This window comes from Carassius gibelio, chromosome A7 (assembly GCF_023724105.1).
Source record: "Carassius gibelio isolate Cgi1373 ecotype wild population from Czech Republic chromosome A7, carGib1.2-hapl.c, whole genome shotgun sequence".
NCBI classification, from domain to species: Eukaryota; Metazoa; Chordata; class Actinopteri; order Cypriniformes; family Cyprinidae; genus Carassius; species Carassius gibelio.
The window spans coordinates 15,622,837-15,650,748 of record NC_068377.1 but is presented as its reverse complement, the minus strand read 5'-3'; the positions used below and the strand labels follow the sequence as shown (position 1 = coordinate 15,650,748).

At 38.5% G+C, this 27,912-nt stretch overlaps 2 protein-coding genes across 3 annotated transcripts; both read right to left on the bottom strand.

The window, feature by feature from the left end:
• Window positions 1–1,287: 1,287 nt before the first annotated feature.
• Window positions 1,288–10,944, bottom strand: LOC128016659 (procollagen C-endopeptidase enhancer 2-like). Its single transcript, XM_052601338.1, has 9 exons — window positions 10,690–10,944; window positions 7,646–7,754; window positions 7,308–7,566; window positions 6,893–7,017; window positions 5,638–5,774; window positions 4,259–4,734; window positions 4,088–4,162; window positions 2,465–2,635; window positions 1,288–2,306 (listed from the first exon to the last, which is right to left on the bottom strand). Exons 1-9 carry the CDS (start codon window positions 10,776–10,778, stop codon window positions 2,176–2,178), a joined length of 1,572 nt encoding a protein of 523 aa, XP_052457298.1. The 5' UTR covers window positions 10,779–10,944; the 3' UTR covers window positions 1,288–2,175.
• A 486-nt stretch (window positions 10,945–11,430) lies between these two features.
• On the bottom strand, window positions 11,431–27,531 carry LOC128016658 (period circadian protein homolog 1). 2 transcript variants are annotated; one of them, XM_052601335.1, is made up of 19 exons: window positions 27,301–27,531; window positions 22,524–23,369; window positions 22,134–22,387; window positions 21,352–21,473; window positions 20,107–20,308; window positions 19,697–19,891; window positions 19,393–19,578; window positions 19,148–19,301; window positions 18,243–18,486; window positions 17,958–18,066; window positions 17,687–17,843; window positions 17,398–17,516; window positions 16,203–16,349; window positions 15,747–16,034; window positions 14,272–15,071; window positions 13,936–14,113; window positions 13,556–13,748; window positions 13,218–13,368; window positions 11,431–13,131 (listed from the first exon to the last, which is right to left on the bottom strand). In XM_052601335.1, the coding sequence occupies exons 2-19, from the start codon at window positions 22,895–22,897 to the stop codon at window positions 12,826–12,828; spliced, it is 4,179 nt and encodes a 1,392-aa protein (XP_052457295.1). In that variant the 5' UTR covers window positions 22,898–23,369; window positions 27,301–27,531; the 3' UTR covers window positions 11,431–12,825. The 2 variants fall into 2 exon arrangements, with proteins under 2 accessions (XP_052457295.1, XP_052457296.1); XM_052601336.1 differs by lacking the exon at window positions 16,203–16,349 and having other exon boundaries at window positions 27,301–27,506.
• Window positions 27,532–27,912: the final 381 nt, after the last annotated feature.

The following is a 27,912-nucleotide window of genomic DNA, read 5'->3' as shown; positions in this document are numbered from 1 at the left end:
ATATATGATTTGCACATAAATGACTTAATGTGTCTGCGCTGGACTGTGATCTTGACTGGGACCCAATGTACATTTTTTTCCTGTTTTAATATATTGAGGTGGGTTATCTACAAAGTCCAAAGGTTTCAGCAATTTTGACAGAGCATTGTTGGGCTGTTCGTGACTTTTGTTTGCCATCATGCAAGTCTGCCAACTTTGTGCTCGGCTTATGCTAACACCTCACTTCTGTATTTAGATATAGTTATACTCTACAGATCAAATGTACAAGAGACTTAACCTGTATCATATTTGCTTTGGAGAAAACACCAAAATATGAATATTCAAAAATTGGTTTAAAACCGGTTGATTAGAAATTCTAGTTCTAGAAGAGTTTGTAGTTCTCAGGGGAGAAGACAGAAACTATGCTGGAGGCACACTGAGTTTATCATCATAGTTTACTTAAGTAGAACATGCTGATATATCTTATTTATTAAGATATAGGCTTGAACGTGAAAGTAGAATACTTCAATTTAGAGGATATGAATATGTAAGAGTTATTGTACTGCTTCTATTTCAATCTGTGTCAAAAGATGAAAACTAGGGATCAATAAATTTAAATGGTATAATCAGGTCTGTCTGTTTCTTTTCTAAAAGAATATGTACATGTGTGTGGTTTTAAAAATATATTATTTTGTGTGTAAGATACGTGTTAAAATCACAAAAATAAGTGCTTTGAGTTAAATGTTAAGCTGAGAAATCCTTTGAGAGAAGAATGTCATGTTCACATTTCCATGTCTGCCGGTGTGAATTCGCCTATATATTCATTTATATATCGGTGTGTGTATGTGTGTGTGTGAGAGAGAGAGAGAGTGATTGACTAATGCTAAGAAACAGGAGCAGCTGCGATGTTTTATGTCACAAAACAGCCCGCCCCTTCTCTCGCTATGTCTGTATGTCTGCTGGCCATCTACATGCTTTAAAAAGTGAAACACAGATATTCACATAGCCAGTAGTGTAGGACAGACACCTTCAATGTGAAAAGCAAAAAATGAAATAAAGGGAGAAATTTTCCATCAGCCAAATTTTTTTGTGACTCTTTTCCTGTACACTGCAGACATTAAACACTACACCTCATTATAGAAGTGTCCTCTTGATGGAGAAACACAGCTGTTCGTTTTCTATTGACATGGAACACTTTGTTCAAGGAGGAAATCCTCTGTGGCTCTTTGCCCCCTGTTGTCAAAACATACAGTACACGTCCTGACATGAGTGCTCGTTACAGAGAGTGTACGTACCCAAGAAATTAATAGTTTTATTCAGCAACGATGTATTAAATTGATCAAAAGTGACACTTTTTTTTAACTTTCTATTCATCAAAGAATCTATCATGGTTTTCACAAAAAAAATTAAGCAGCACAACATTTTCAACACTTAATAATAAATATTTCTTGAGGACCAAATCAGCATTTTGGAATGATTTCTGAAGGTTTGTGTGATGCTGAAGACTGAGTATAGCTTTGCCATTACAGGAATAAATTATTAAATATAAAAAAATTTAAATTATATGTTTTTATTTCAGTATTTTTAATCAAATAAATGCAGCCCTAGTGAGAGTAAGAGACTTCTTTTAGAAACATTAATATATGACCCCAAACTTCTAGATATGACTAGCAGTTATGGGATAGTATTATCATAGAGATATACACTCATCAAATACTTAAAACAAAAATGTTTTGTATAGTTTTTCAGTACTGATTTCTGATTAAAAGTTAAAGGTTGATAAATTCATAATTCACACGTCATCCATCTTTAATAAAATGAGCTTTATAATTTATAATGAATACATTGTGCCATATCAAAATGTTTATATAATGCATTAAACAGACCTAATGATGCACAATAAACATAAAATGGCAAATCACCCTGTACTTTATACCCTGAATATGTCTGAAAGGTTCTGGCGTGATGCATAACATACCACAGCTTTCTGAATCTTCTGTTCTCTTAGTATTAGAATATTTACTGTTTGCTCATATATTGTTCCTCTAGTTGTATATAAAGATGCAATTCATAATTAAGGATTTAGTTTATTTGACTTAAACTTTCCCTGCCTGACAAGGTTATGATTAAGGTAGATCAGAGTAGGTGGGATTCAGCTTGTTTCCTCCATTGTGATTGGTCAGTGAGCTTGTGAGGTCAACATGTTTTCTTTGCGAGGCTGGCCAGTTCTTTGTCATGCACTGACTTATACTGAAGAGCAAAGCTGGATGGTGTCAGAATGCCAACACCTTCGCCATTCACCTGGCCCATCAGCACATAGTTCACTCCTAAGAAGTAAATTCACATTGATTATTAAACTATCAAAAACAAAAGGTCAGTGAAATGATCAAAAATATGAACCAGTGAGATATTCTTAAACAGTGATAGAAGACAAGTCATGCAAGATTGCTTGTGGTTGAACTGGTTTTGTGTGTGTTTCTTTCACCTTTACGCAGTGCTGGACACTTCATGCATGTTACGGTAAGTGTGGCAGACCTGGTGGGCCCTCTCTTTCTGAATTGAAGTCTACCTGCCTTATAGACCTTAATAATGGACACCTCAGCTTCAGCACTTCCTTGAGATCCAGGGGTGAGTGATGTCACTTTACCGGTCAATACTGTGAGAGAAACAAAGGAAGATCATTTGAGAGAACAGATGATTGCATGCTTCTGATGTGCAATCTAAAACAGATTCCAATAAAAAATTAATGAACAAAAAAATATATCATATTAATAAATAATTAGAAACATTAAATATGTAGTGATTAATAATATTAACTACAATAAGGTAAGGAATAACTTTCATTTGTAAGTCATTAACAAACATTATATAATGGATCATTAGTTAATATGTATTCAAAGAGTTAGAAACATGAGATAATGTTCTTGTTAATGTTGGCTTGTAAATTTACTAAACATTATATAATGTTCAAACAAATCATTATTTAATGTAAGTTAAAATGCTTATAATATGAAACTTTCAATTGCAAGTGATCAAGCACTTGCAAAAGATTTTAACAGATGTTATAAAACGACTAAAAGCTTAACACTTTTGCTGCTATCCCCTGTTTATTTATGATTTAAGGAATATTCTGATTCATGATATACTGAAGAGTAGTATGCTTATGTTAGTGTTGCATTTTTTTTTACATCAAAACTACTAACTATTATGTCTTTAGCAAGCATTTAGCTTAAACTCAACCAAGAACCGTTTACACAAACCTTGTTACAGAAGCCAAAAGTCCAGTGCCCATAAAGATACTTAATGATTAGTAATCATTTACAAACATTTACAAATGATGAATAGTTTCAACTTTAGATTGGCTACTGCAAAACCATGAACATATGATTAATAAATGTAAAGATGTGTAAAGATAGGGTGAATTAAGCTCTTTCGGGACACTTTTTGCCATCGTGATGACTAATGATTAGTAAACAATAATAACCTTTGGCAAATATTGCAAAAACATGAACAAATAATTAATAGATTATTTGTTAAGATCTGTAAATACATAGAGGTCTACACAACAAACAAAGACCAACAAATCAAGATCATCTGAACTGAAAGAGTAAGCATTTCAGTTTACATTAGATAACATAATCATTAGGTAATGTTTAGTAAGTTCATTAGTAAAAATTAAAAATAACATTATCACATATTTCATATATATATTAACTAATGATCTGTTAAGCATTATATAAAGTTTGGTAATGATTTATAAATGGAAGTTATTATAAAGTGTTACCATAGCGCTTAATATTTAATAATGAAATATTTCATGTTTCATTGCTTTAATAATGTAATAGTTATTCAGGTAATTAATAATAATAAATAATAACATATTATTATTATTATTATTAGAGTTTTGAGGTCTGACAGCTGCAATAGATAGCTGTTCTAAGATCCATTATTATAACATCATTACTGTGCGAACAGCTGTCTGCACTAAAAGCTTCAAAATCGAGTCTATAGAAATGCCCCAGGGGCCCATGGCTGTGACATGCAATTAGGGGAGAATAAAGTAGACATGAATAGCAGGATGAGAGAGATGATAAGCGAAGCATCTTACCAAATTGACTGGGGCAGAAGCGGGTCACGAGTGTGCCTATTCTCTTGCATGGTAGAGAACACTGTCGGTTGCTCACTGAGGTTTGGAAGAAACAGATGAAATCATAAACTTAGTCTAAAACACAAAGAGAAATACTAGATATTGCACGGTCATACACATAAGCATTTGTACCTGCTTTTGTTGTAGTTTTGTTCCCAGGTTTTGAGATGGGACTGGTCTTTGGCTTTGTTGTTGGTTTGACACCAGGCTTTACTTTTGGCTTTGCTGTAGTTCTTGTTGGTTTCGGTTGAGGTCTAACTGTGGGTTTAGGTGTAGGCCTCTTTGTCGGCACTTTTACAGCAGGTTTTGGTGTGATTCTTGCACCAGATCTTGTTGGGGGGTTAGGACTGACAGTTTTGGGCTTGGGTGTAGGTTTTGATCTTGGCTTGGGAGTTGGTCTGGATGGTGTAGGCTTGGGTCTTGCTGATGGAACTGTGGGTTTAGAAGGTGAAGTGTTGACTCTTGGCCCGTGTACTGTGTCCAGGGTAGCAGTGGCTGTGCGGGAGCCGCGGGGAACACTCCGGTAGTGAGCCATAAAGCCTGCAGCTGTCACACTCAGATCTGATACAAAGTGCACCAGAAGCTCGTTTCCATTGGTCACAACCGCACTGACAGAGATATAAAGAACATTTTTACAATGATAATTTTGACTAAATGGGACTTCAGACTGTTGGTGACTCAAACTTTCCAAACTGTAGATTTTAAATAAATAATCAATGATTTTGCCAGAAGCTCATTGGTGGTGGCATCAAAGTTGTACAACCATGGCATACTTTGTTTATCCCCTTCTCTTGATGAACAAAATGTGTAAAAACAATAAACCTTTTGGTGAAAGAGCTCATTTTCTGCAATAATCCAAAAGCCAGTAGAAAAATCCTGTTGGCTTTCTGTCAAGGTAACAAGGGAGATGCTAGCTAAGGGCCTATATCCCTGCATCATCCCTCTATTGGACATCATTTATATTACAACAACAGTCTTAAAGGTGTTTCTGTATTTGGCTGTTGTATCCCGACTCTGAATGGGACCTACAAAGGACTAGGTTTATCTGAAACAAGCACAGCTACACATTAATTCCTAAGAATCAACTAGTTGGTTATTGAAAAAGCCCCTTTTAATGTTAAAACAGCTGTCTTAGACTTATACTGACACCTAGTGGAATGGATGCAGCATCAGGCAAAGCAACAGTTTCTAATGTGCTATTAGCAGTTAACCATGACTCAGTGTGTGTGTGAAAATGTCCATTAGGTGTGATCTGAGGCCCTATTTAAGTGTTATTAAGCACTAGATTAAAGGGCTTCATGGACCTTCAAAAGTCATATTTTTTAATGTATAACTGCAAAGAGAAAGTATTTCTGAATTGGGAAGCATTTTCTTTCACTAAGCTTTCCTTAGGACGACTGACCTTGCAGAAGTCACATTTTCTTGTGTAGATACATGACAAAATCCCTTGTCCTTAGTATAATGTTTGGAATAGTTTGGAATGATATCTGGTGCATTGTGTTTGCACTCACTCTGGAACCATGTCTCCGCAGAATCTGCCAATCCGTCGAGAGTCGTCGGTCTCGCCCCCGTTGAACAGGGCCACGTAGTCATAACGACAGTATGTGTCTAATTCCAAGTCCAGCTTCTCAAACTTAACCTCAATCACCTGGGCATGTGCAGATGCACACAAACACACATATACACACTTTGATATGTAGTTATGTAAGTAAAAAGCACATTTTCTGAAACAGGTATAAAGGTTCTTTCATGCACTTTTCATGCCGCTCTCTCACTCTCTCTCTTTCCATGTCCCACCTTACGCACTTTCTCTGAATGAGGTCTTTCATATACTCTCCCATGTACTGTTTATGCTGTCATCATAAACACACACTAGAGTTTAAATTCATCCACATACACAAAATGCCATAGCAGCACGTCTCAAGCAAACCTTAATATAATTAGTTATCGGACGACTTGGTTGCTAATAACTTAAGGCGAGACACTGCAGGTGAATAGGGAAAAAAAAATGTCTAATAGTTATCACCTTACTTACCCAGTTGATTGATTACATTGATTATTGCAAACATTTTTTGTATTACAAGTTTTCAAAAATGTTATGTTTAAATATGCAAATGAGGCATTCTTTAATGAAATATGTGCTAATTTGCATACATTTCTAGTACAAAAATCTGAACACTAGATGAAGTCAGTTTCAAATTTTTTGTTTAATTTTTTTGACATATTAGAGTCAAATGTTTTTACAGAGGGAATTCTGGTTATCTTTTTTTGTCACTCCATAATTCAGAAAATACTTTGAACAGCCAGAAAACAATATATTTTCACAATTTTGGGGGGAATAAAATGTTGTATATAATCAAGGACAATATATATGAACAAATCCCTCTGTAAAAATCTTCAGAATACAGACAGGAATAAAAATGTCAAGTTTGGTGTGTGTATGTGCTACTGAAGTTGAGATTTATGGCTCAGTGTTGAAGAAAAAACTCATTTTGAGAAAACGGCCTTTAAAAATATGTATTGTAATTGAAATCTATTGACACAAACAGATAAAGTGCTATAAAAGAAACACTTAACAGTGTCTTTTGGATGTTTTCCTTCCACTAGTTTGAAAAAGCACTTTATGAAAAACCAAAAAGCCCAAAATCTCAAAATTGACAGGTGCTTGAAAAAACATTGTTTTTGCCTGCAGTGTCTCGCCTTAACAGATTGAGAGTGGACAAATGCAAGAGAAAAAGAGCTGTGAATTGATCTTTGCAGGCTGACCATGTTGGGCTCCACAGATATGTGCCAAGAGCAGCTGATGCCTGCTGGGTAATCAGATTCTGGCCAGTTCGGTGTCTTCACTGAACCTTGAGGCTTCGTCAGTCTGCCACCACAGAACTGATTCTCTAGAGGGAAGAGAATTAGAAAGATAGATATTTACTGGGGGAATAAAACAGTACTACACTACTTTGCAAAATTTGTGGGGTCAGTAAGATAAAAATAATAATAATTAAATAAATCATGCTTTTATTCAGCAAGGATGAATTCAATTATATATATACACACACACACACATAACAGTTCCTTCAACCATTTTCTGACATGAAAATATTTGCAGTACAAAAAAGCAACTAACATTAAGGCAAGCACTACAAACTAGATTTGGATTGTATTACTGTAACTATAGTCATCCCACCATCGACATGTGGTTTCCCGCCACTAAAATAAGCCAGAAATCCTCTTCCCCCAGTGCTGCCATCAGACGCCATCTCCAGCATCATGGTGTTGGAGGTGGAGATGAGGGCTCCGGGTCGGAACGTCCCACAGAAGCGGCCCAGTTTCTGCACTGTGTACGAGTGTCCATTATAGACATCCACGTAGTCGTAGCGGCAGGTGGGATCCGCCTCTAGATCAAAGATCCTGAACTGGAGCATCACAACATGACCTTCTGGAACCTGATGGGAGAGGAGACGGGGTGAAAATGCAAGGTTTGAAACAATGAGAAGCAAAAGAATCTGAAGGTGCTGGACTTACTGTGATGTACCAGGTGCATTTGGAGTTTGGTTTATAATGAGAGGGGAAACCCTCACTGGCCACAAACCCTGAGTCTGTCACCAAATGACCACCACACAGGAATACAGGCCTGGAGAGCATGGAGGAGGAATTGGGAGGAATAAATGAGAATGATAAATGTTTATTGCAGTAATGGCTTGATTACATTTAATAATAATAATAATAATAATAATAATAATAAATATTTTTATATTATATCTTGCATTTTATAAAATAAGTATTTCATGCTTGACAAAGCTGAATTTATTTGATCAAAGACACATTAACTACTGTAATATTATGAAATATAACTATTTAAAATGACGATTTTGTATGTAGATATATTATAAAATGTAATTTATTTCTGTGATGGCAAAGCAACATTTTCACTAACGTTTTTTTTCTGGTCTTGAGTGTCATGTGACCCTTCAGAAATTTGTACAATTTGAATCATTTTTATATTTCTTATTATAAATAGTTAAAAAGGTTGTGCTACTTAATATTTTTGTAAAAACCATTTGAATTATATTTTAGGATTCTTTGGTGGATTGTTCAAAATTACAGCATTTCTAAATAAAAAATGTTTTGTAGCATTATAAATATCTTTGCTGTAACTTTTAATTAAAAATGATGGGTTTTTTCAGCCCAACTTTGTTGAAATAAACCAGCATTTTTCTAGAGTGTTGCAGAATAAAAGTTAAATAACAATTTCTTAAAGGAACACTCCACTTTTTTTTTTTTTTTTTTTTTTTGGAAATAGGCTCATTCTCCAACTCACCCAAATATTTAGTTTTACTGTTTTCGAATCCATTCAGCCGATCTCCGGGTCTGGCGATAGCACTTTTAGCATAGCTTAGCATGCATCCCTGAATCCTATTAGACCAGCAGCATTGCATTCTAAAATGACCAAACAGTTAAAAGATATTTTTCCTATTTAAAACTTGTCTCTTCTGTAGTTATATCGTGTACTAAGACCAGCGGAAAATGAAAAGTTGCGATTTTCTAGGCCGATATGATTAGGAACTATACTTCTATTCCGGCGTAATAATCAAGGAGCTGTGCTGCCGTAACATGGCCTCAGCAGGCGCAGTGATATCATGCAGTGCCTGAAAATAGTCCCCAGCTAGTTTGTGTAGTTGCAGCAATAGCAGAGTTGCTGGGAACTATTTTCAGGGACTGCGTGATATTGCTGATATATTTCTGCTGGTCTTAGTACACCAGAAGAGTCAAGTTTTAAAAAGGAAAAATATTGACATTTTTGAACGCGATGCTACTGGTCTAATAGGGTTCAATTGTGTATGCTAAGCTATGCTAAAAGTGCTATCCCCAGATCCGGAGATTGGCTGAATGGATAAGAAAATTATAAAACTCAATCCATTAACTCTGGGGGAGTTGGAGAATTAGCCTATTACCAAAAAAGGTGGACTGTTCCTTTAAAGTATCATAAAAGAGCTAAAACATTGAAATGGTAGTGTAAATGATAAGCCAATAAACTGCAATAAATCTCAAACATCTCATTTAGTTTTTGAACTAAAAAATGCATAAACAAACATGTAACCCATTTTAAATTCAGTAGTACCAGTCACAAACGTCACTACTTATAAAAATACTTTATATGATGTGTTCATCCTTTATTTACTTTCTTTAATGGGTTGTTTTTGGATCCTGTTCCCATATGTATAGTACCTGCAATATTCTAACACTGCTAGTTCTGTCATATTTGTAGGAAATAAACCCAAACCACAGCCAGCTGAACAGCCTTGCTCAAGTGTGAGGTTACAGAGAGAACCACCGAACTCATTTAGACATCGATTTTTTGAATGGTTTGCCTTATGAGTCAGACTGTCAGCAAATCTATCCGGTCTCATGCATAAGCTGACAAAAACAAAAACTAACATAGGTGACCATTTTCAGAATCAGGAATGAATGGAGTGATGATCAGAAAACAAAGGTGGAGCTGAACAAATACATACATATTTAGATAAAGCCTTCAGACACAAAAGCAGCATTCAGACGTGTCACACATGAGCTGGTTTTTCAGCTCTGATCAAAGATATCGCTTAATTAATCAGGTGCTGATTTAATTGGCTGATTACAAAACCATGAAAGAATTTAACGATTATTAAGACTAAGAAACAAATGTGGTGTTTTTTGTGGCATGTCATAAACACTGTACAGTCTGAGCTGAACTATACAGAGTGATAAAGATTTTACAACAAGACAACTGGGAAATTTTGTTGATACTGTAAAACAAGCCTATGCTTGAAATGGCCCAGAATCAGGATGTTAAGATTACTTCTTGTGTTAGATAAAATCATATCATATGAGGAGCTGTGTGAAGGTGCGACTGTGATTTACATAACATTCCAGGAATTCGTCTCACCAGTTCCCTGTAAAAGTATAATAATTTACATTTTGATTCAATGGTTACCAAGTAATTGCACACTCTGATCACTAAACTAAATATAATTCCTTAAAAACGAATCACTATAACAACAGCAGCAGTGACAACAATAATAACAAAAATATATTTTTATTAATAACAAGCACCCTAACACAAATTCATGTTTCTGATCAGTAAAAAAAAAAATCCACTTCATTTTAGAAAAAAACTGAAGCAGAGATTTGCATTACATTGTGAAAATGGACCATCTTGCAAGATTGTGTATAACTGTATAACAAAGACTAAATGTTTCATCTAAAGTTCTTAATAAGTGTGTGTATGAGGTCAGCTAATAATAATAATATGTACCTGAACTGAACTTATCTTGACTTGAAAAATACAATAATTAAATCTGACCAACGCTTTACAGGACATTTAGTATTTTCTGTCTAATTGAGGGTTGAAGAGAAACATTGTAACATTTCCTCGATCTATATTTATGTTTTGGTTCCAGCATTAATCCTGATACTTTATGAAAATTGTACATATTAACATCTCCTGCTAAATGGTTGCATTCACACACACACACACACACACACACACACAAATGTGCCATTGAGTGCACGCACAGAAAGAAGCTTACCTTGTGAAGTTGGTCTGGCTTTGTCCTTGCACCCATCTGAACCCCAAAATCAGAAGCCCCAAGTGCCACATGCACAAATCACCCCACATCCTTCTTCTCAAAGAGGCACAGAGAACGAGTCAGAGAGGGAACGGAGGACAGGGGCGAGTTTAAGGGCGTGGAGGACGAGAGGAGGAGGATTGAAAGAGGGAAAGGTGGGGAAGAGTTATGTGTCTCAGATGCAACTGCTGTAATATCAGAGAGATAAAAATGGAATGAAAAACCATATACACAACTAGTGTAAGAAATGTTCAGTTTTCTTTGTGGTTATATACTGTAGATCTTTTTCTCTTTTTATTGGCCTGTTGTTACACTGCGGTGCAGAGAAAGAATGCAAGTCAACCAAACTTTCTTACCAGGGCACTGGCACAGCAAACATGTCATTAAGTCCCTTTAATATAAAATTCCCTTTTATATCTCTCATTTAGCTCTGTACAAAAAAACATCAGGTTTTTGTGTGTGCCCATCACACTTATTTAAATGTGTTTGCAATTTGTGTGTGTATAGGCTTTTGTTTGTGACTGGAAATAGCTCAGCGGACATTCTTTTCTGCTAAAAGCCTGTGGTTTGGTATGAACGCTGCTCATTTTGATTCCCTCTTCCTAGTCAAAAGCATATATTGTGATTTTCAGTCATATACACACTGTAGATTCTTAAAATTCTATTTTATCCTCGATTCGTAGAATGGAGACCACAGCAGTGTACCATATTCATTTTATTATTTTTCATATATAAAGAAGTACACAAAATACTTACAAACTGTTTCAGGACAACTTGGAAGAGCACATGACAGAGAAAAGGTCAAATGAGGAAAATCCTTAGAGCCAACACTATTTTTCACTCATTCCTTCAAGGCTTAGTTCATCCAAAATAATAAATTGTCAGTTAGCTCATCCTCATGTTTTTCTAAATCTGTATGTCTGTATGTCCTTCTTCAGTGGAACATAAAAGAGGATGAGCTGTCCTTTTAAAACCTCCTCCTTTGATTGTACAGTTCTCACCCAGCAGCAGGCGACAGCTTTTTCTGTCCGTGACCTCCGAAGCATCTCTTCACTTAGTGTTGCTCCACAAGAAGATGCCTTGAGCTACAGATAGTCTTTGAAAGTTCATGGTTACTGTAGTGACATCTTAGTGGTGAAAGTGAACCGTAACAGACCAATGTGCCTCTGTGGAGCTGCAATGCATTGCACACAAATCATCCAAGCTTTGACAATGAACAATTTTGCACCAGTAATGTATAAAACGTATACAGAATGATAAATAAAAAAAAAGGTTTTGTGTATGTAAATTTGTGAAAAAAAATCCTACTCTGTATATACCTGTAGAAAAGTACAATGGCATTCCAAAAAATCTGGGAAATGTCAAAAAATACAAGGTGAGAAACAGTTAGACTGTCCTCAAAGGCAGTGAATCTGTTCATGTCATACAACACTTAAATCAACTCGAAACCACAGAGTTTAAAGGTCCGTTCAAACTAATAACGATAACTACATTAACCTCCACACCAACCAGTGATAATGTTGTTTATTTGGCACTTTAAATGCTCAAGCTTTTTAAAGTTGGATGGATTCTGATTGGCTGTCAATGTATTTATTGGTCATCATCTGAAAAAAAAAAAAAAAGTTCTTAAAGTGATATTGTTAATCTGTGTCATTATCATGTTATATAGCTGTGGTGTGGACTTCCCTCTTCTTATAGATTAAATTATTTAGATTAAAGCTCTATAGTTATATTTGTGGTTATAGATATCATCCTTGGTGTGAAGAGCCCTTAGCCCATCGGACAACATTTGAAATAGTTGTTTAGCGTGCCACAAAATGGGGTTTTGCATGTCACTAGAACTGGAATTGAACAGCTGGCATTTTGAAGTCTAAAGCTAACCTTTATTTCCCACCGACAGATCATAACGTCTTTGCTATAACCAAAATATCTTAAATGTATGATAATCACAGTCTTTCACAAAGCGTTTCTGCTTAACATTCGTCATCTGTCAGCCTAACTGGCTAATTAGCATTTATTTATAGAAATAAATACAATTAGATAATTTAATGCGTACACAAACGATGTCATCAGGATCCCACTGACTCATAATGTCTTTTAGTGTGTCATCTCTGTGAGTGAGCCAACCATTTCCTCCTCGATCTGTGAGGTCACTTCCTGTTCGTCTATCATCATCATTTCTTGGTCATTGATTTGTGATGTCATAACAGTCCCAGCGTTCTCAACCCGCTGGTCTTTGCAGGCCTCGCTCTTCTCCATGGCCGTGTCTGCTTGGGTGAGTTTCTCAGCAGCGGCGCCCTCTTCTGTCACCTCTAAAACACTGCAGAGCTCCATCTCGTGGATCTCCACATCGAAGGGGGCCGCAGAGGGGACAGAGGGAGAGGACCTACAGCCCACACATGCCTGAGGGACACATATAAATAAAACAATCAGGACTGAGTCTTTAGTGGTGTCTCGTGGGAGATATTGTCTGAGAGACTTCGACTCACAGAAATGTTGATGGCACGAGGCAGGCGTCCAGTACGGATCCAGGGGTGGACCTGACTCAACTCGTTCTTCTGCTCCTCAGTGAAGCGAGGCTGCTGTTTCTGCATGGCTCTCAGAGCAGCACGGTCCTCTTTCAACACAGTGTCTCTGTCTCTGTTACAAAACACATTTACTTGGTCAGTAAACCATTACGACTTTCGTCAGTCTTTTACAGTGGGGATGTAGTAAACGGAAATGGGATGTTAAAAAGGTACTATAAAATGAAATCAATGTAACTGGTCCGTTTTAAAGGTAACAGGCACTAATGTGACGCAGTGAAATCTATACAGTGTTGACTAACCGGATGGGCAGCTGGTAGGTCATCATGGTCTTTTCATCTGTGTTGGCCATGAGGAGCCAGATGGGGTCTTGTAGGACACATTTGATGAACTGAGCCTCTCCATCACCCTCTGCTGTCTGCTTTCGTGAGTGGCTGTTCTCTGAGGAGTCCACGCTCCCGAAGTACTTGCTCGTATGGCTGCTCTGACTGCTTCCTGTTTAAGTAAACCAAAAATAAATCAAGTCATCAATCAAGTAACCCTTCTTAATAAGTAACAATTGCTTATTTACATTTGGTTCCTTCATTCAAAGTAACACTCAAATCCATACTTCCTCAAATTTATCCATTTATAACTTTGATACATTTCCGAAATAAATGTTTAGCCATTTTTAAGCACTTACTAGTTCCACTTCCTGAAGAGCTGCAGCCATTGGACCCTGATCCAGAAGACCCTGTGCCTGATAACCCAGAGCCTGAGGCGGCCGAGCCAGTGCCCGAGCGAGAGTCCTCTTGTAACAGCAGGTCTAGCAGATCACTGGAGGTGGACATGGCGTCTTGATTGGACTCATTTGTTTCACCCTGCAAAGGACATTAGAACCACATTATTATTTGCTACTTTGGGTATCAAAATCAAAACATCGAGTTCTGTGACATTTTGATATTGAATACTGAAACATAAAATCTCTAACAATCTTTGAAATAATTAGCAGGCCAATTAAAACAAGTCATTTTCTTACATTTTCATTCTCTTTTAAATCCACCGCTGGACCTCTCTGATTGGAGGAGGCCTGTCCTACTGCTCCACCTCCTTGTCCCACCATAGGAGATGTGGTCTGTTGCCCTGACGCCACTTCAAACCGGTTGCTCGGCAGCTCCTCCAGCTGCAGCAGATTTAAGGGTGAGGAGCATCTAGACTGGAAGAGTGGAGACTCTGCTCCTTCTCTCTCAGCCACTGCCTCTCTTTGGCTGAAGGACTGAGGGGTGCTGGAGCGAGAGAGGGCGCGTGGTGCTGGGGTCGAGACCTGACAGGGAGCTGGGGAGGCTGTGTTGACAGCGGGAAAAGGGAAAGCTGAGTTTGGGCTGTAGAAGGGCTGAGACATGCCCATGTTGGGCTGCGGGAACATGAAGTTGGGCAATACCAACGCCATCATTGGGTGGACCATGGGAGGTACCATCTGCGAGTTCTGAAGGGGGAAGCGTAGTCCTGTCTGTATGTTGGGGTCTGAGATGGGATGGGCGAGAGACGGATAAACAGGATAGAAAGGAAGGACGCCGGGTGGGTACTGGATAGAGGGAACGCTAGCTTGTGACCCTGAGGTGGGCCAGGAGGAGGAGCTGGCTGCAGGACCCATAGGTATGGAGGAGTTTGAGGGCCTGTCCAGGGTGGGAACCCCAGAGTGGAGGCCTCGTTGTGGGCCGGCTGGGCTACGAGACCCCACTTGCTCTGCAGATTCCTGGTGCTTCAGTCTTTTGCCTCCTCGACGACGTCTACGCCCGCTACTACCAGCTGCTGGGTAATCACGAGAGCAGCGCACACCTAAGATCAACAGAGATGCATAACCGGTCAAAAGTTTGGAATAATCACAAACTTTTACCTTTTTGAAAAAAGTCTCTTACACTCTCCAAGGCTGCATTTAGCTGACCAAAAATACAGTGAAAACGGTAATATTGAAACTTTGCAATTTAAAAAAATCATTTACCATCTGAATGTTTTAAAATTTACTCCTGTAATGGCAAAGCCATATTTCACTAGTCACTCCACTAGTCTCCAGTTTCAAATGATTCATCATTCCAACATACTGATTTGGTGCTTAATGAAGCTCAATTTGTAATTATGGTTCTGATTAATATCAATGTTGAAAACATTTTTTACTGCTTAATAATTGTGGAAATCATGATTTTTTTCAATTAACATTTATTTAAAATAGACATATATTGTAACATTTTACATGTCTTTGCTGTCACATTTGATCGATTTAAAGCATCCTTGCTGAATATAGTATGTGGTAGTGGTAGTGTATCATGGTTTCCACAAAAAAATAGTAAGCAGAATAACTTTTTTTAATCAAATAAATTCAGACTTGGTGAGCGTAAAAGACTTCTAAAAAAAAATATATATATAAAAACTTAAATATCGCAAACTTTTAGTAGAATATTTTTTGTGCAATGCTGCCTGTGCCGTGTCTCCTTTTTCTTTTATGCACATCCTCACCTCTTGCTAAGGGGACAGTTGATCGTTGGTGCACAGCTGAGGTTGGGTCAAACACTCGGAGTTTGCTCAGGTCTCTGAAGTGGCACATGAAGTTCTGCTCTTGTTGCTGTGTGTGAGCCGACAGGACCTCTTTCGTGAGACCCAACCTTTCTCCTGCTCCTCCCGGACCTCCTCTTCTCCCTGCATCCCTATCAGGAGCAGGGCTAGGCGGCAGAGAGGCAATGGTTGTGGGAGGAGCTTGGAATTGAGTGGCATTTGGAGTAGGCGGAGCTTCTTCCATTACGATATCTGTGGGAGCGAGGTAAAACAAGAAGAGGGGATGAGATAAAGAAACTACAGTCCCAAAAACTAGACACAACAACAACAAAAAAAAGACACTTGATTGCTATGATAGCTTTGATGTATAATGGGTCTTTGGTGTCCTCTCTTATTCCTCATACACACAAACTTGCCCACCTGACTCAGGAGGTTTCTTGTCCCCCACATGGACGATGGTGCTGCTGAAACTGCATTGAGAGGTGACCGAGGCTACACTTTCAGCTTTACTGTGCATGGCCAGTGGGGGTAACAATGTACTCTCCTCTACCAGAGACACAGATGGACCTGCAGGTTAGAGTATCTGTTAATACTAGAGTTGTAGTCAAGACCACCTAAAAAGAGACCAAATCGAGACCAAGACCAGAGTGTGATGAGACCAAGACAAGACCAAGACTTTGAGAGCTTGAGACCAAGACAAGACCAAGGCAGGGTGAGACCAAGACCAAGACCAAACTAGCACTTGAAAGATCATATGAAATATCCATATTTAATGAACAATTAACTTTTAACCCTGGGTAAAGTATAAGCAATGTGAAACATGAAACAAGATAACCCAGGATTCCATTTACCCTGATCTAAAATGACCCAGGGTTTACCATTTCAAGTGGGGAAAGCCCTTATAGAGCGGTTACCAATATAATCTAATCAATAACAATAGATTCATCTTTCCTCAGCAGAGGTAGCACAGAAGCTCCATCTGAACTGGTGCAATGACAACTGCATAAATATTGTCAAATATTGACAGTATCAAAAGAAATCAAATTAGAAATAAATTACTGATTGCACATTAAGGATGTTAAGAAAATAATTAGACAATGCACCAGCAATTTAGTGACATCTTTGCAGTTGTGGTCTTGATCGGTCTTAAATAAAATCCAGAGAGTCTTTTTAGTCTGAGACCAAGAAAAGATTGAGTTCAAATGCAGTCAAGACCATGACAAGATCAAGACCTTCAAAAAATGGTCTTAAGACCGTTCTCATTACATAACCAATATTCATCAAAGTCAAAACTTCACCATAGTAGTATTCCTTAGTTTGTGATGTTCTGGGGCTTATGAGTTATTTGGTGCTATGAAACAAATTCAACAAAGAAAATGGCATGCACTAAAGCTATTATTAGTGTGTATATACATGCCACTGTAAACTTTTCATATTTATGTTAACCTTTAAATAAATAGAGTGCCCTCAAAACTGGCACTTTTTTTTTTTTATTGATTTGCTGTTGTATCAATAAGTTTTAACATTTTAATGGTAGTTGTAGTGTAACAGACTGTAGACATGTAAATACATTGCATTAGTACTATACAGCATTAGCTTATCATTGCAGTGGTACCTTTTGCATTGCCTGGAGCGTCCTGCTGTTTGTCATCATCAGAGGTGGAGGAGGCAGTGCAAGAGGAAGAGCCACACTTCCTCTTCACCGTATTTGGGATGTTACAGCTCTCCAGATACCTGATGAACCAAATAAAACCATGAGTTCATGGCCTGCTATTGGATTGCTATTAGAAGAACTAGAGATGCTAACTATATGATAAAACGATCAATCTGAAATGCACAACACATGATCAGTGACCGACATTTTATCTTTAGGTTTCAGTGCATTAATGATCTGAAACACGAACCTTACAATACTATCCAAGCAGTTGATTTGCTGATAAGAGTAGGTGGTGGGCGGCTCCTTACGCACAATCAGAGACGGTGCGGAGCTCTTTGAGGGTGGTGCAACACTAGGACAGAGACTGTGGCCCGGCACCGCTGCTTCACCTGCTTGCAAAGCACCTGTTTATCAGACAGAGAACATCTTGAAACTTTACAAAAAAAAAAAAAAAAAAAATTGCAACCAAAGGCTGTGTCCTTACATTAACTATGAATATACTGTGAGTGATTTTGTACCTGCAGTGCAATGCTTTTTAAGTGGAGGTCGGTTGCGGGATTCAATGAAGACTTGTTGTCCGCTGGTCTTCACCATGTGAACATCTTTGCAGATTTGCTGGAAGGTCATCTGTTTGAAATGCAGTTCATTTAATTGTAATATTTACTATTCATCTCTGGCCTGCCTTTTAATTTTATGAATAGTCCTAACAAGCATCTCAATGCTACATAACATTAAATGCCAAGAGAAATGTGGGCTGTTTAATGTACAATATTAACATAAAGATTGTGTCTTTAAACACTCACAGGTCTGTGGAACTGTGAGGGGTTCTCCAGACACGGTCCACTGCTGTCTGATGAGGAGGCGGCACTGGGCTGGTGCTCGTGGGATCCATTGCTGGCCAGACTGCTGTAGCCCTGAGAGCTGCCGCTGTGGACCGGCTGCACCAGGAGCCTGTGGATTTGCTCACTGAGCTGAGCGATGTCTGGGGACAGGGTCCGCTCCTCCTGACCCCTCGGCAAGGTAAAGACATCCTCATTCAGTGGAGACCTAGAAGGAAAGAATCAAGAGGTAATTGTGTGTATGTCCACAGTACAATTAGTAGAATGTGTGTTTGTTAGTGGTGGTGTGCATTCTGAATTGTTCTAGTGAATCATTTTACCAAAAGGTTTCAGTTCAGTTTCACTCACTCATTCTGATACAATTATACACAATCATTAGCCTCTGCTTCTGCTCTGCTTTCCCTCTTGATGAACTGAATAGCTGTATGAAGCAGTGATGATGTGTGCACATATACAATATGTGTAGAAGCATGGTGGGAGAAAGATAGGTCCTTGGGAAAAGTACTGAGCTCATGAAAAATCTGTCTGTGTCCACATGACAGAGCATGTGCTTATGAGTGTGATGGAGTGTCTGTTGTGTGGGTGGTATGTGATTGAGGAATTATGTTTGTATGCCTGTGTATGTGTGCAGTGCACATGCCTAGAAGTGTGATGAGGTAGAAAATCAAAGTGTGCACTCAATTTTTTCTCTTTCTTACTGATCTTACAATTTTCATACAATTTTTTAAAATGTTTTTATATTTTAAATGTTAAGTGACTTACGCTCACCAAGACAGTAAAAACTAATGCAGTGAAACATTACATCATTTTAAATAACTGTTTTCTATTTTAATATGTAGGGAGTACTTTGTGTGTACTCAGGTTCTTACGTTCTGACTTTGTGGCGGCCAACGATGAAGGCCACTTTCCTGCTCCAGGGGTTAATGAAGGAGGACCAAGAGGTGTCGATGGTCAGATACTCTCCATTATTTGTGCACATCCGCAAGGGAGCGTGATCAAACGGCTGCCCTGCAAACTGAAGAACTGAAAGAAAAAGGTGAAAATGTAAATAGTGAACTATACGGCTCTCATCAAAGAAAGGACCTCGACAAAGGTTTAATGAGAGGTGACTTACTCTTCTTATGGATGGCCAACATAATGGGACGGTCATCCGGATGAATGCACAGCAGGACAGGGGTTCCCACCAGGTCCTGAGGCAGGTACCCTAACAGAGGAACTGCCCGCTCATCCACGTCCTGAAAGAGACAGCTGGGGGTGTGACTGGTGGTGAATATCCTCTTATCTGCAGGAATGCGAGGGGCTGAATGAGGGATGGAGAGAAAGAGAGAATGAAACCCAAACAAACTTTAAAAAGGTCTTTTTACTTTTTCCATTTGGTTGTGAAAAAAAACATCATACTTGCTAAACAAGAAATGTACCTTCATATCCCGAGTGCACTCTCTCTGCGATGAGCAAACAGCAGGGTTGAGGGTAAGCGGCGTCAGAGTCTTGGAGCGTGAGCAGGTAGGGGGTCAGTCTGAACGGGTAGTACTTCACATCACCACTGGTTGAGATGTCTCCACTGATGCGACAAAACATGGACTTCTCTTGGGTGCAATCCCCCGGTGTAGAGACTAATGGAGAGATAGATCCAAGTTTTTTAAGACTTTAATTGTATTGCGAGGCCATAACTGGTCTTGGTGGTCCTGGTTCAACAGAGGGAATCCAGGTAAACTGGGACACTTCCTGCCATTGAGATGACTGAAAAATTTCCCAATTAACCTGAATTCGCCTAAAATAGCATTTTAGCCACACTTAAATTATTTGTTTTATGAAAATAAAAACATACCAGAGCCAATGCAAGAGGCCCAAGGAGGCAGTCTGCAGGGCGCAGTGTTACTGTAGAAGGTGCTCACATCCTGGGGGGCCAAAAGCTCAGAAAACAAAACCCCATGCAGCTTCTCTGGCTTACTGCGCAGAAGAGATGAACCTTGTGGAGAGATGTACACAACCTTCCCAGACAGGAACGAAACCGCCATGGTGAATGTGTCCTGCACAAGAGAAAAAGAGACTCTTTTGTAAATTCTAACAAATACTGAACAGTGACGCTAAACGATAAAATCACTCATAGTATTTTTCCAAACAGTATTGTTTATTCTGTTTATTTCAAAAGTATTTTAGTTTATAAAAGGTAAATTTAGGAAAAACTGATCAAAACCATCAATCCAGCTAAAAATGGCGACAGATTCACAGACTGACTCCTGACAATTTCATCATCGTCTCCTTTGTCATCTTCTCCCTTATTTGAAATGTTTACCTGATTTATAAATTAACATTTTCAAAACCCCATTAGTCTGGCATGTCTGAACTTTCAGGCACAGGTCAGAGTTAACGGGAGCACAATAAGGAGAAAAGCGTTCAAAGAAATATCTATAGAAACAGGGACATAAACTCTGACCCCAGGTATGCTAGTGGTTTAGACACCCTGTATGTATTCTTTTCAATTCTGTGTGTTCTTTTCTTTTCCACACAAATGTATTTGACATTATAAGACTAGACCAAATAGACAAGTGACTTCCAGGTCAGCTGACTCAACTTACAGTCAGATAGGGCTTGATACTATTAAATGTGAACAGAGAAAGTATTAATCCATTGTGTAAAGGTTATGTGCTTCCTGGACAAAGGTCCCTAGAGATAATAAGCCAAAATATTCTTGACCACAAACTGTTCATGAAATAAGCGTAATATTTTTTCTGGATAAAAAAGATGAGCTGGCACCTTGCTTTAAGAAAGATTATATAACTTCCTGCTGGTGTGAACCTGCATTAGTGTTTCTGTAGCAACTGTCTAGATCTGTGTACCATGTTACGGAGAGAGAGAGTGGAGAAAATGAAAAGAAAAGAGACTAAATTGGAGTCAAAATGATTTTGCCAACTAGATTGTGTCTTATCTTTGTTTTCGCTGACAGAATTAGAAAACCACTCAGCCAGTAACTGCATTGATGATACTGAAACTACCTTTCATACAACAATATTTAAATGTTGTGTTAGTACAAGAGAGAGAGGAATGGGTTTGTGTGTGCAAGTCAACGTACTGTGTTTTTGAGCGTGTATTCGGAGGTGATATTGTCCAGTTCTTCAACAGTGAAGGTGGAGAGATCCAGACTACAGCCATGACACTCCTCAACATTCCACTGGTGATAATACTCCTGATTGGCTGCAAGATTCAAAGCAAAAAAAAAAAAAGAAAAAAACCGTTGACATTAACATTACTGGACCCACAAATTCCATTCATATTATAGGTGAAAGTTATAAATCCTTAAATAAACAAAATTCCAAAAACAGCAATTATCTGTTTTTGCATTTACAACTAATCTACAAATGGCTATTATAAAACGGATAGTTCCGGTCCTTGATTCTGATTGGTTGAGCCGCGTTAGAAGCTGATGTAAATTACACTACAAACCTACACCTTTGTTTGTTTCTGTGTGTTGCTCGGCAACCACTTTGTTGGAACCACAACTGTTTTTGAGGAACTACATTATTTGGTTGAAAAATACTGTCATTACACTTTATTTGCTCTGTTTTAACCATTTTATAAACTGTTATAGCCATTTTATAATAAGCAATAAGCTCTGTGAACCCATGGTTTACAGCAAATTTATAACAGCCAACAGCGGAACAATGCCCCTTAGCTGTTATACATTTACTGTAAACGACGGCTTCTTGGGGCTTATTGGTTTATTTTTTAACCGAATTGGAGAAATAATTTTCAGACTGAAAAAAGTTGATACATCACACCATTAACTCAATTCAAGCTGTTGCTTGTTCCTGTCAAACACAGAACACAAAACCAACAAATGAAGCTCCCACTCACCTCTGACTTGTCTGACACAGCTGAGGGCGTATTTGAGGGCGTTAAGAGTGCTGGAGCGTCCCTTCATCTTCCTCTCCGGTGGCAGACGGATCTTCAGCTCATTTAGGGCTCTCATCAGCTCTTTCTGGGTCTGGATGCGAGCAGACTGATTACTGCTGCAGCCGCTGGTGGATGTCGGGTCTTGTTCAGAGCTGGCGCTCAACAGACTGTAAGCCAGAGAGCTGCTGGGTGGAGACGGGCTGTGAGAGTTTGAGCTGAGGGACAAGGGATCAAAAACAAGAGTCGCTATTTACACATGTAATTAGGAATGACGGAACAGATTTTTTAATCTATTATTATTATTATCATCATCATGTTAAGGTTTTAGGGTGTCCCTTCTCTATCTCTCACCTCTTGTTGCTCTCCGTAGTCTCCAGACACATGCCTGAGTCTTTTCCATTCTGACTGGAGGAACTCTGATAACTTCGGTTCGACTTTCTCCCTCTGGATCCATTCCCTCCTTCACTTTCCCTCTCCCCAGAGTCATTTCCACTTGACAGTCCATCCGTATCATCGGAATTCGTGCCTCGGGTGTCACCTGCAGATCCTTTGGTATCAGATACCCCTCCTGGAGATGATCCTGTCCCACTATTTACCCGATTTGATGAGAGGGAACTCTCACTCATGCCGCAGGATCGGTTTACAAGCCCTGCTTTTTTCTCGACCCCTCCGGCTCCACTATCGGTATCATTGCTGGGGGCGGAGTCTGAGTTGTCATCACTCATTATAATACTGTAAAAATAAGCGGTTGCTAAGGTGATACGATTCACCTGACAATAGATTACACAGAGCTGAATAAGTTCACTAGGTTGGACTGCTTGAACAACAGTGGGAAATCATGTTGGTGGAAATATTCTTCTCGGATTTGTTCTGTAAAATCTGAATCATGGCGTATCCGGGTGTCTCAACACCCTGTCCTTTGTCTCAGCTCCTCTGGAATCGCAAATCAAGTAGTGCAAGTGCAAAATATTTTGTTAACTGCAGAATTTGTTGTTCGGCTCAGAAAAACAGACACGGCTGGCTGTTACGAAACAGACTTGGCTGCTGCCACAAAGGCAGATGGAGTGTGACAATGTGAAAAAAAAAAAAAAAATTGTAAAAAACAGCCACTGGGAAATTAGGCTTCTTTTCAGAGTCTGTCCACTCTGTTTGCTTCTCTTTGCCCTCGGTGACACTCTATCTCTTCTCGGAGGACAGCTGCAAGGAAAAAAGCAAAAGAAAAGGTGAGCATCAGTCTGAAACATACACATGTACATCAAGAGCTGGTTAGTCATCTTGTAATAGGTAGCCCCATAAAAACTAATGGACAACATTATTTGAAAACAGCTTGTTCTTTAACAGGAAGTGCTACTCAAGGATCTAGACACAGGATGTTTATGTTTTTCAACAAGGTAAATTATAAATTATCAGCAATTTTGCCCAGAGGGATGCAGCATGTGAGAGCTCAGATATTTCACACTCACAGTTGGCCGCTACAGAGGCTTCTTCTAGTCTCCTTGGTAACCAAGAAAGCTATGTAGAACCACACATCCACTCTCTACTTCCCCACATTCAACCACGCAAGCTTGTTTTTGTCTTTTGCATTTAGCTTCTACAGGGAGCAATACAAGGATCTATGAGACACACAAAGACATCAGTATCGGTGTTGACCTCAAGCTTGTGTTCCCACTTGGGTATTTCATGGTATCCCAGAGCAGACCACTGTCTGCAATCTCATTGGTAGATGCCACATTGTGTTGCTGCTCATTTGCATAAAGCTCTAGGTCTCATCACCAGAAATTAGCTTTCTTCATCGAAAAAAAGGATGAACCTTGTAAAGCTTCAGTAACTTTCAAAAGTTTGGGGTCAGTTAGATACTTTAATCTTTCCGCATACTTTAATAAATAATAATCATCCAAAAAAATTATATATTACACACAAACACACAGATCAGGCATAACATTATGACCAACTTTGTGTTGATCCCCCTTTTGTTGCCAAAACGGCCCTGACCCATTGAAGCATGGAATCCACTAGACCCTGAAGGTGTGCTGTTGTATCTGACTCATTTAGCAATGCAACTGTGAATGGGTATTTAATGCAAATACAGTAGCACCTCTAAGCGAGCAGTGAGACTAAAAATTGAGCATGAAGGTAGAAACTAATTCAAAGCCAATCAGTTCCTCTAATTCATATTAACTGTGTGGCAAAGTATAAATACACCGGACAAGTGGCAACTGGTACTAAAGGTAATAATGCATGTAAAAGTCATACTTGGTACTGGATTGCTACATGAATTTTCTAGTTTAAGGTAAAGATACCAAAACCCTGTTTTTTCCCCCAACATAGTTAATTGCATTGAACCATCTGTTTTAATTTTGCTCACCTCAAACAAACCAAAGCCCTGTTTATTAATACTTTTCATATTTGCAGAAAACTTCTAATCAGATGGTTCCAGAGAGGAACCATGTACCAGAACACTTTGTTAGACTTACTGTTTGTTAAGAGGCTTCTTTGATGCACTTTTACTGAACTATTTATAATTCACTTAAATAGCATTTGCCAGTCAGAGATTAAGAGTATTTCAAGTATGTACAGCTTTGATCAGCATGAACCTTTTAGCTCACAACAAGCTTAAGTGTCCAACAAGCCATTAAAATGAGCACAAGGGTGAAGGTGTTTAACAGTTTAAGTTGTTGACAAAAGGTCAAAAGTTAAAAACATCAAGCAGTCGATGGAAGGAGGTGAAACGCCATTTCTGAAATTACTGAGCACACAATCTGTTTTGGTAACTGACCCACATTAACCGAACTGGAGTTTGGACCAGGCAATCGAATCAAGTGTGAAAGCACCCTTACATTCCCGCTGGGTTTAGTGCTGCTAATGCAGACGTGCACAGATGAAGGTGTGGAGAGACTGACAGACTGGTCACACTTTCATCTAAATCCACCTGATATGCAAACAGTTCACCCTCTATTCCTTCAGTAGTTTCTACTAAGCAAAGCATCTCACCCCCATTATAGTCATGATCCGCTGGCTGGCTGCGCGCACTGCTTATCAGACTCCCCTCCGCCATGTACGTGGTAAATATAAAGCACATATGTCTGCAGTGAATTCAGCATCTGAACATGCATGTATCCAACGGTCCGCAGCACTGTATTTTGCATTGCAAATACATTAGCCCCATCAGACTAAATATAATGACTTATTTACCAAAGTTAAAATTTGGTGAACTCTGTTTGCTAATTGAACAACAACAACAAAAAATTGACCAATACAGCAACTAAATGCCAGATTGACTTACTGGTCCAATTCAAAGAATACAGATCGGGAAAGTGGAGAATATTTTGAATCTAATATTAGTTTTTAGTCTGCATTTATTATTTATTCAAGAATATATATACTATTTTTCTATTTTAGCTTTGACATTCCTACCACAATGTCAAAGGTCCCTGCAGTTCCTCCATGATCCCCTATGAGTTTGCAAACTCCAGAGTGAGAAACACTATTGCAGGCACCAAGCCTTTTAAAATTTATTTTAATGAAAAAGTTTTCTCGATCTATTTGTGGTCCTAAATGGTAAGCTAAGAAACAAGACGGATGACTTTCAATAGCCAGTTAAATGATGATCTAATTGGCATAAAGTGGTTTGCAAAATTAGAGCACTCAGAGCAGTATTTCTTTGACTGAACAGACTGAACTCCCATGCCACTTACAGTAATATAAAGTCGTCATCATTAAATGTTTATGCTCAGGGGCGGTTCTAAAGCGAGATATCATGTATGAGTCAGAATGCACGGGATACACTTACAAACAAATAAATAAATAAAATATAATATGTTTTAAACTACTTAATATTTATTTCACGTTAAATGATTTGTTTCCCTGACCATGCAAACCCAACTGTTCATTTGATCAGTAAATGCGTGAGTCCTAGGAAGACTGCACAAAAATCTGATTATCATTAAATATCTAGATTTGTTGCTTCACAGTGACAGTGCTCAAATAACCTAATCTGAAAAAATCGGTGTTACAGTGATAAATTATACAGTAAATAACAGATACCGGAAGCAGCAGAGATTTTCTGATCGCTGGCTGGCCAGTTTACATGTCTGTCAGAGGTACGAGCCTCAGTGGGCGGTTCTTATCGCAAGTGAATGACATAAGTAGACACTGTTGGATGTGCAGAAAGCAAAACTGCACTTCTAATAGAGATTATTGCAATGCGCATGAAATCAGTGATGATTCGTACAGGGCATAGTAATAAAAACCTTCGGGGGTTCAGACCCCTAAGTCCAGCCCTGGTTGTGCTCCACAGCTGATTATTCATATTGTGATGACATTAACACGATCTTTAAATTTCATTTTTTTTTCTTACATTAGTGTTAAATTTCATCTGTGTATTTCCTATGTATGTTTGTAACACGTCTGTACTTTTGTCTGCACTGGAAGCCAAGACAAATTCCATGTATAAACATAATAATAATAATAATAATAATAATAATAATAATAATAATAATAACAACAATAATAATTATTATAATAAATTTCGCTCTCTCTGACTTCTCTGCTTTGTTTTAGGAGGTCAACCACCTGTTTAACCACCTTACTATTTTATCCACAACTATATTCTTTGTGTATGATGTATACGTGAGTGGGGCTAGTTGTCACACATTAACTCCAGTATTTCTCCAAGTTAATCTTTGGAAGTTCCTGTATTGGTAAAAAGTCTGTTCTGGCTCAGGACATACATGAATAAATAAATAAATAATATAATATTAAATGTAATAAAAATAATTTAAATAATTAAAAAAAACTGTTTATTGACCACAAGTTGACTTTTTGTGAAAACATGTCCCAGCAGCAATATTAATACTCACAAGCCAAAGAACATCGTATTTATTATTTTAGCTGATCAGAGTTTCAGAACATTCGTATGATGCGACATAAGCTATGATGCATTTTTGCATTCCAACCCGCCTCGTCAAGATTATTCCATTAGCGCTTATAAACCACTTTTCATCCAAATCAGCACATTCCGTGCGACAAATCTAATGTTCCAAACAAACGTGTGAACAGAATTGTAACTTAACGGACCATCAGTAGAAGAAAAGGTTCAATCTAGACAGAAGAAACATGCTGGCCTTACCTTCTGAATCTTACTGTTCCGTTTTCTCTTGAACGAAAAGACAAATCCCTCTACTTTCATATGTCGGAAGAGTATTATAAGTCCTGATGTTATGAAGTCGGCGGAATATGACAACGACGGTCTTTCGTATGCAATCCACTGACGTTGCGCTGGAACTGTGTGCTAGAGATTTGTTTCCCCCTGATTCCAGACACACACGAATACACGTGCTTTCCAATCTTTCTGCAAATCTCCTGCACAGAGGAATTCTATTGGCTGTGCCAGCAGCAAAACAGGAATTCTATTGGTTGACCCTACCCATTCAGGGCAAAGTGTTCGCTGATTGGCTAACGCTATGGGCTCTCGCTGCACGTTCACCAGTTGTCACGTTGCAGAGCGCCTGTTGTTGTAATACATAAGAGCTCAAGCGTGTTAGTGGGCAGTACGAAATATTCATTGCACTTTCGCATTTAATCATGTTTTAATAGGTTTTCTTGCGTTTTGATTTGTTTGTTTTTTCAGAAATGTTGCTCTAGATATTTGTACATTGGTTCTGAGGACGTTATTTTTAGTCAGGCCGAGTTTAATAAACATTGGAGAAAAAATATTCAGTTTATAGTACTGTTCAATGTA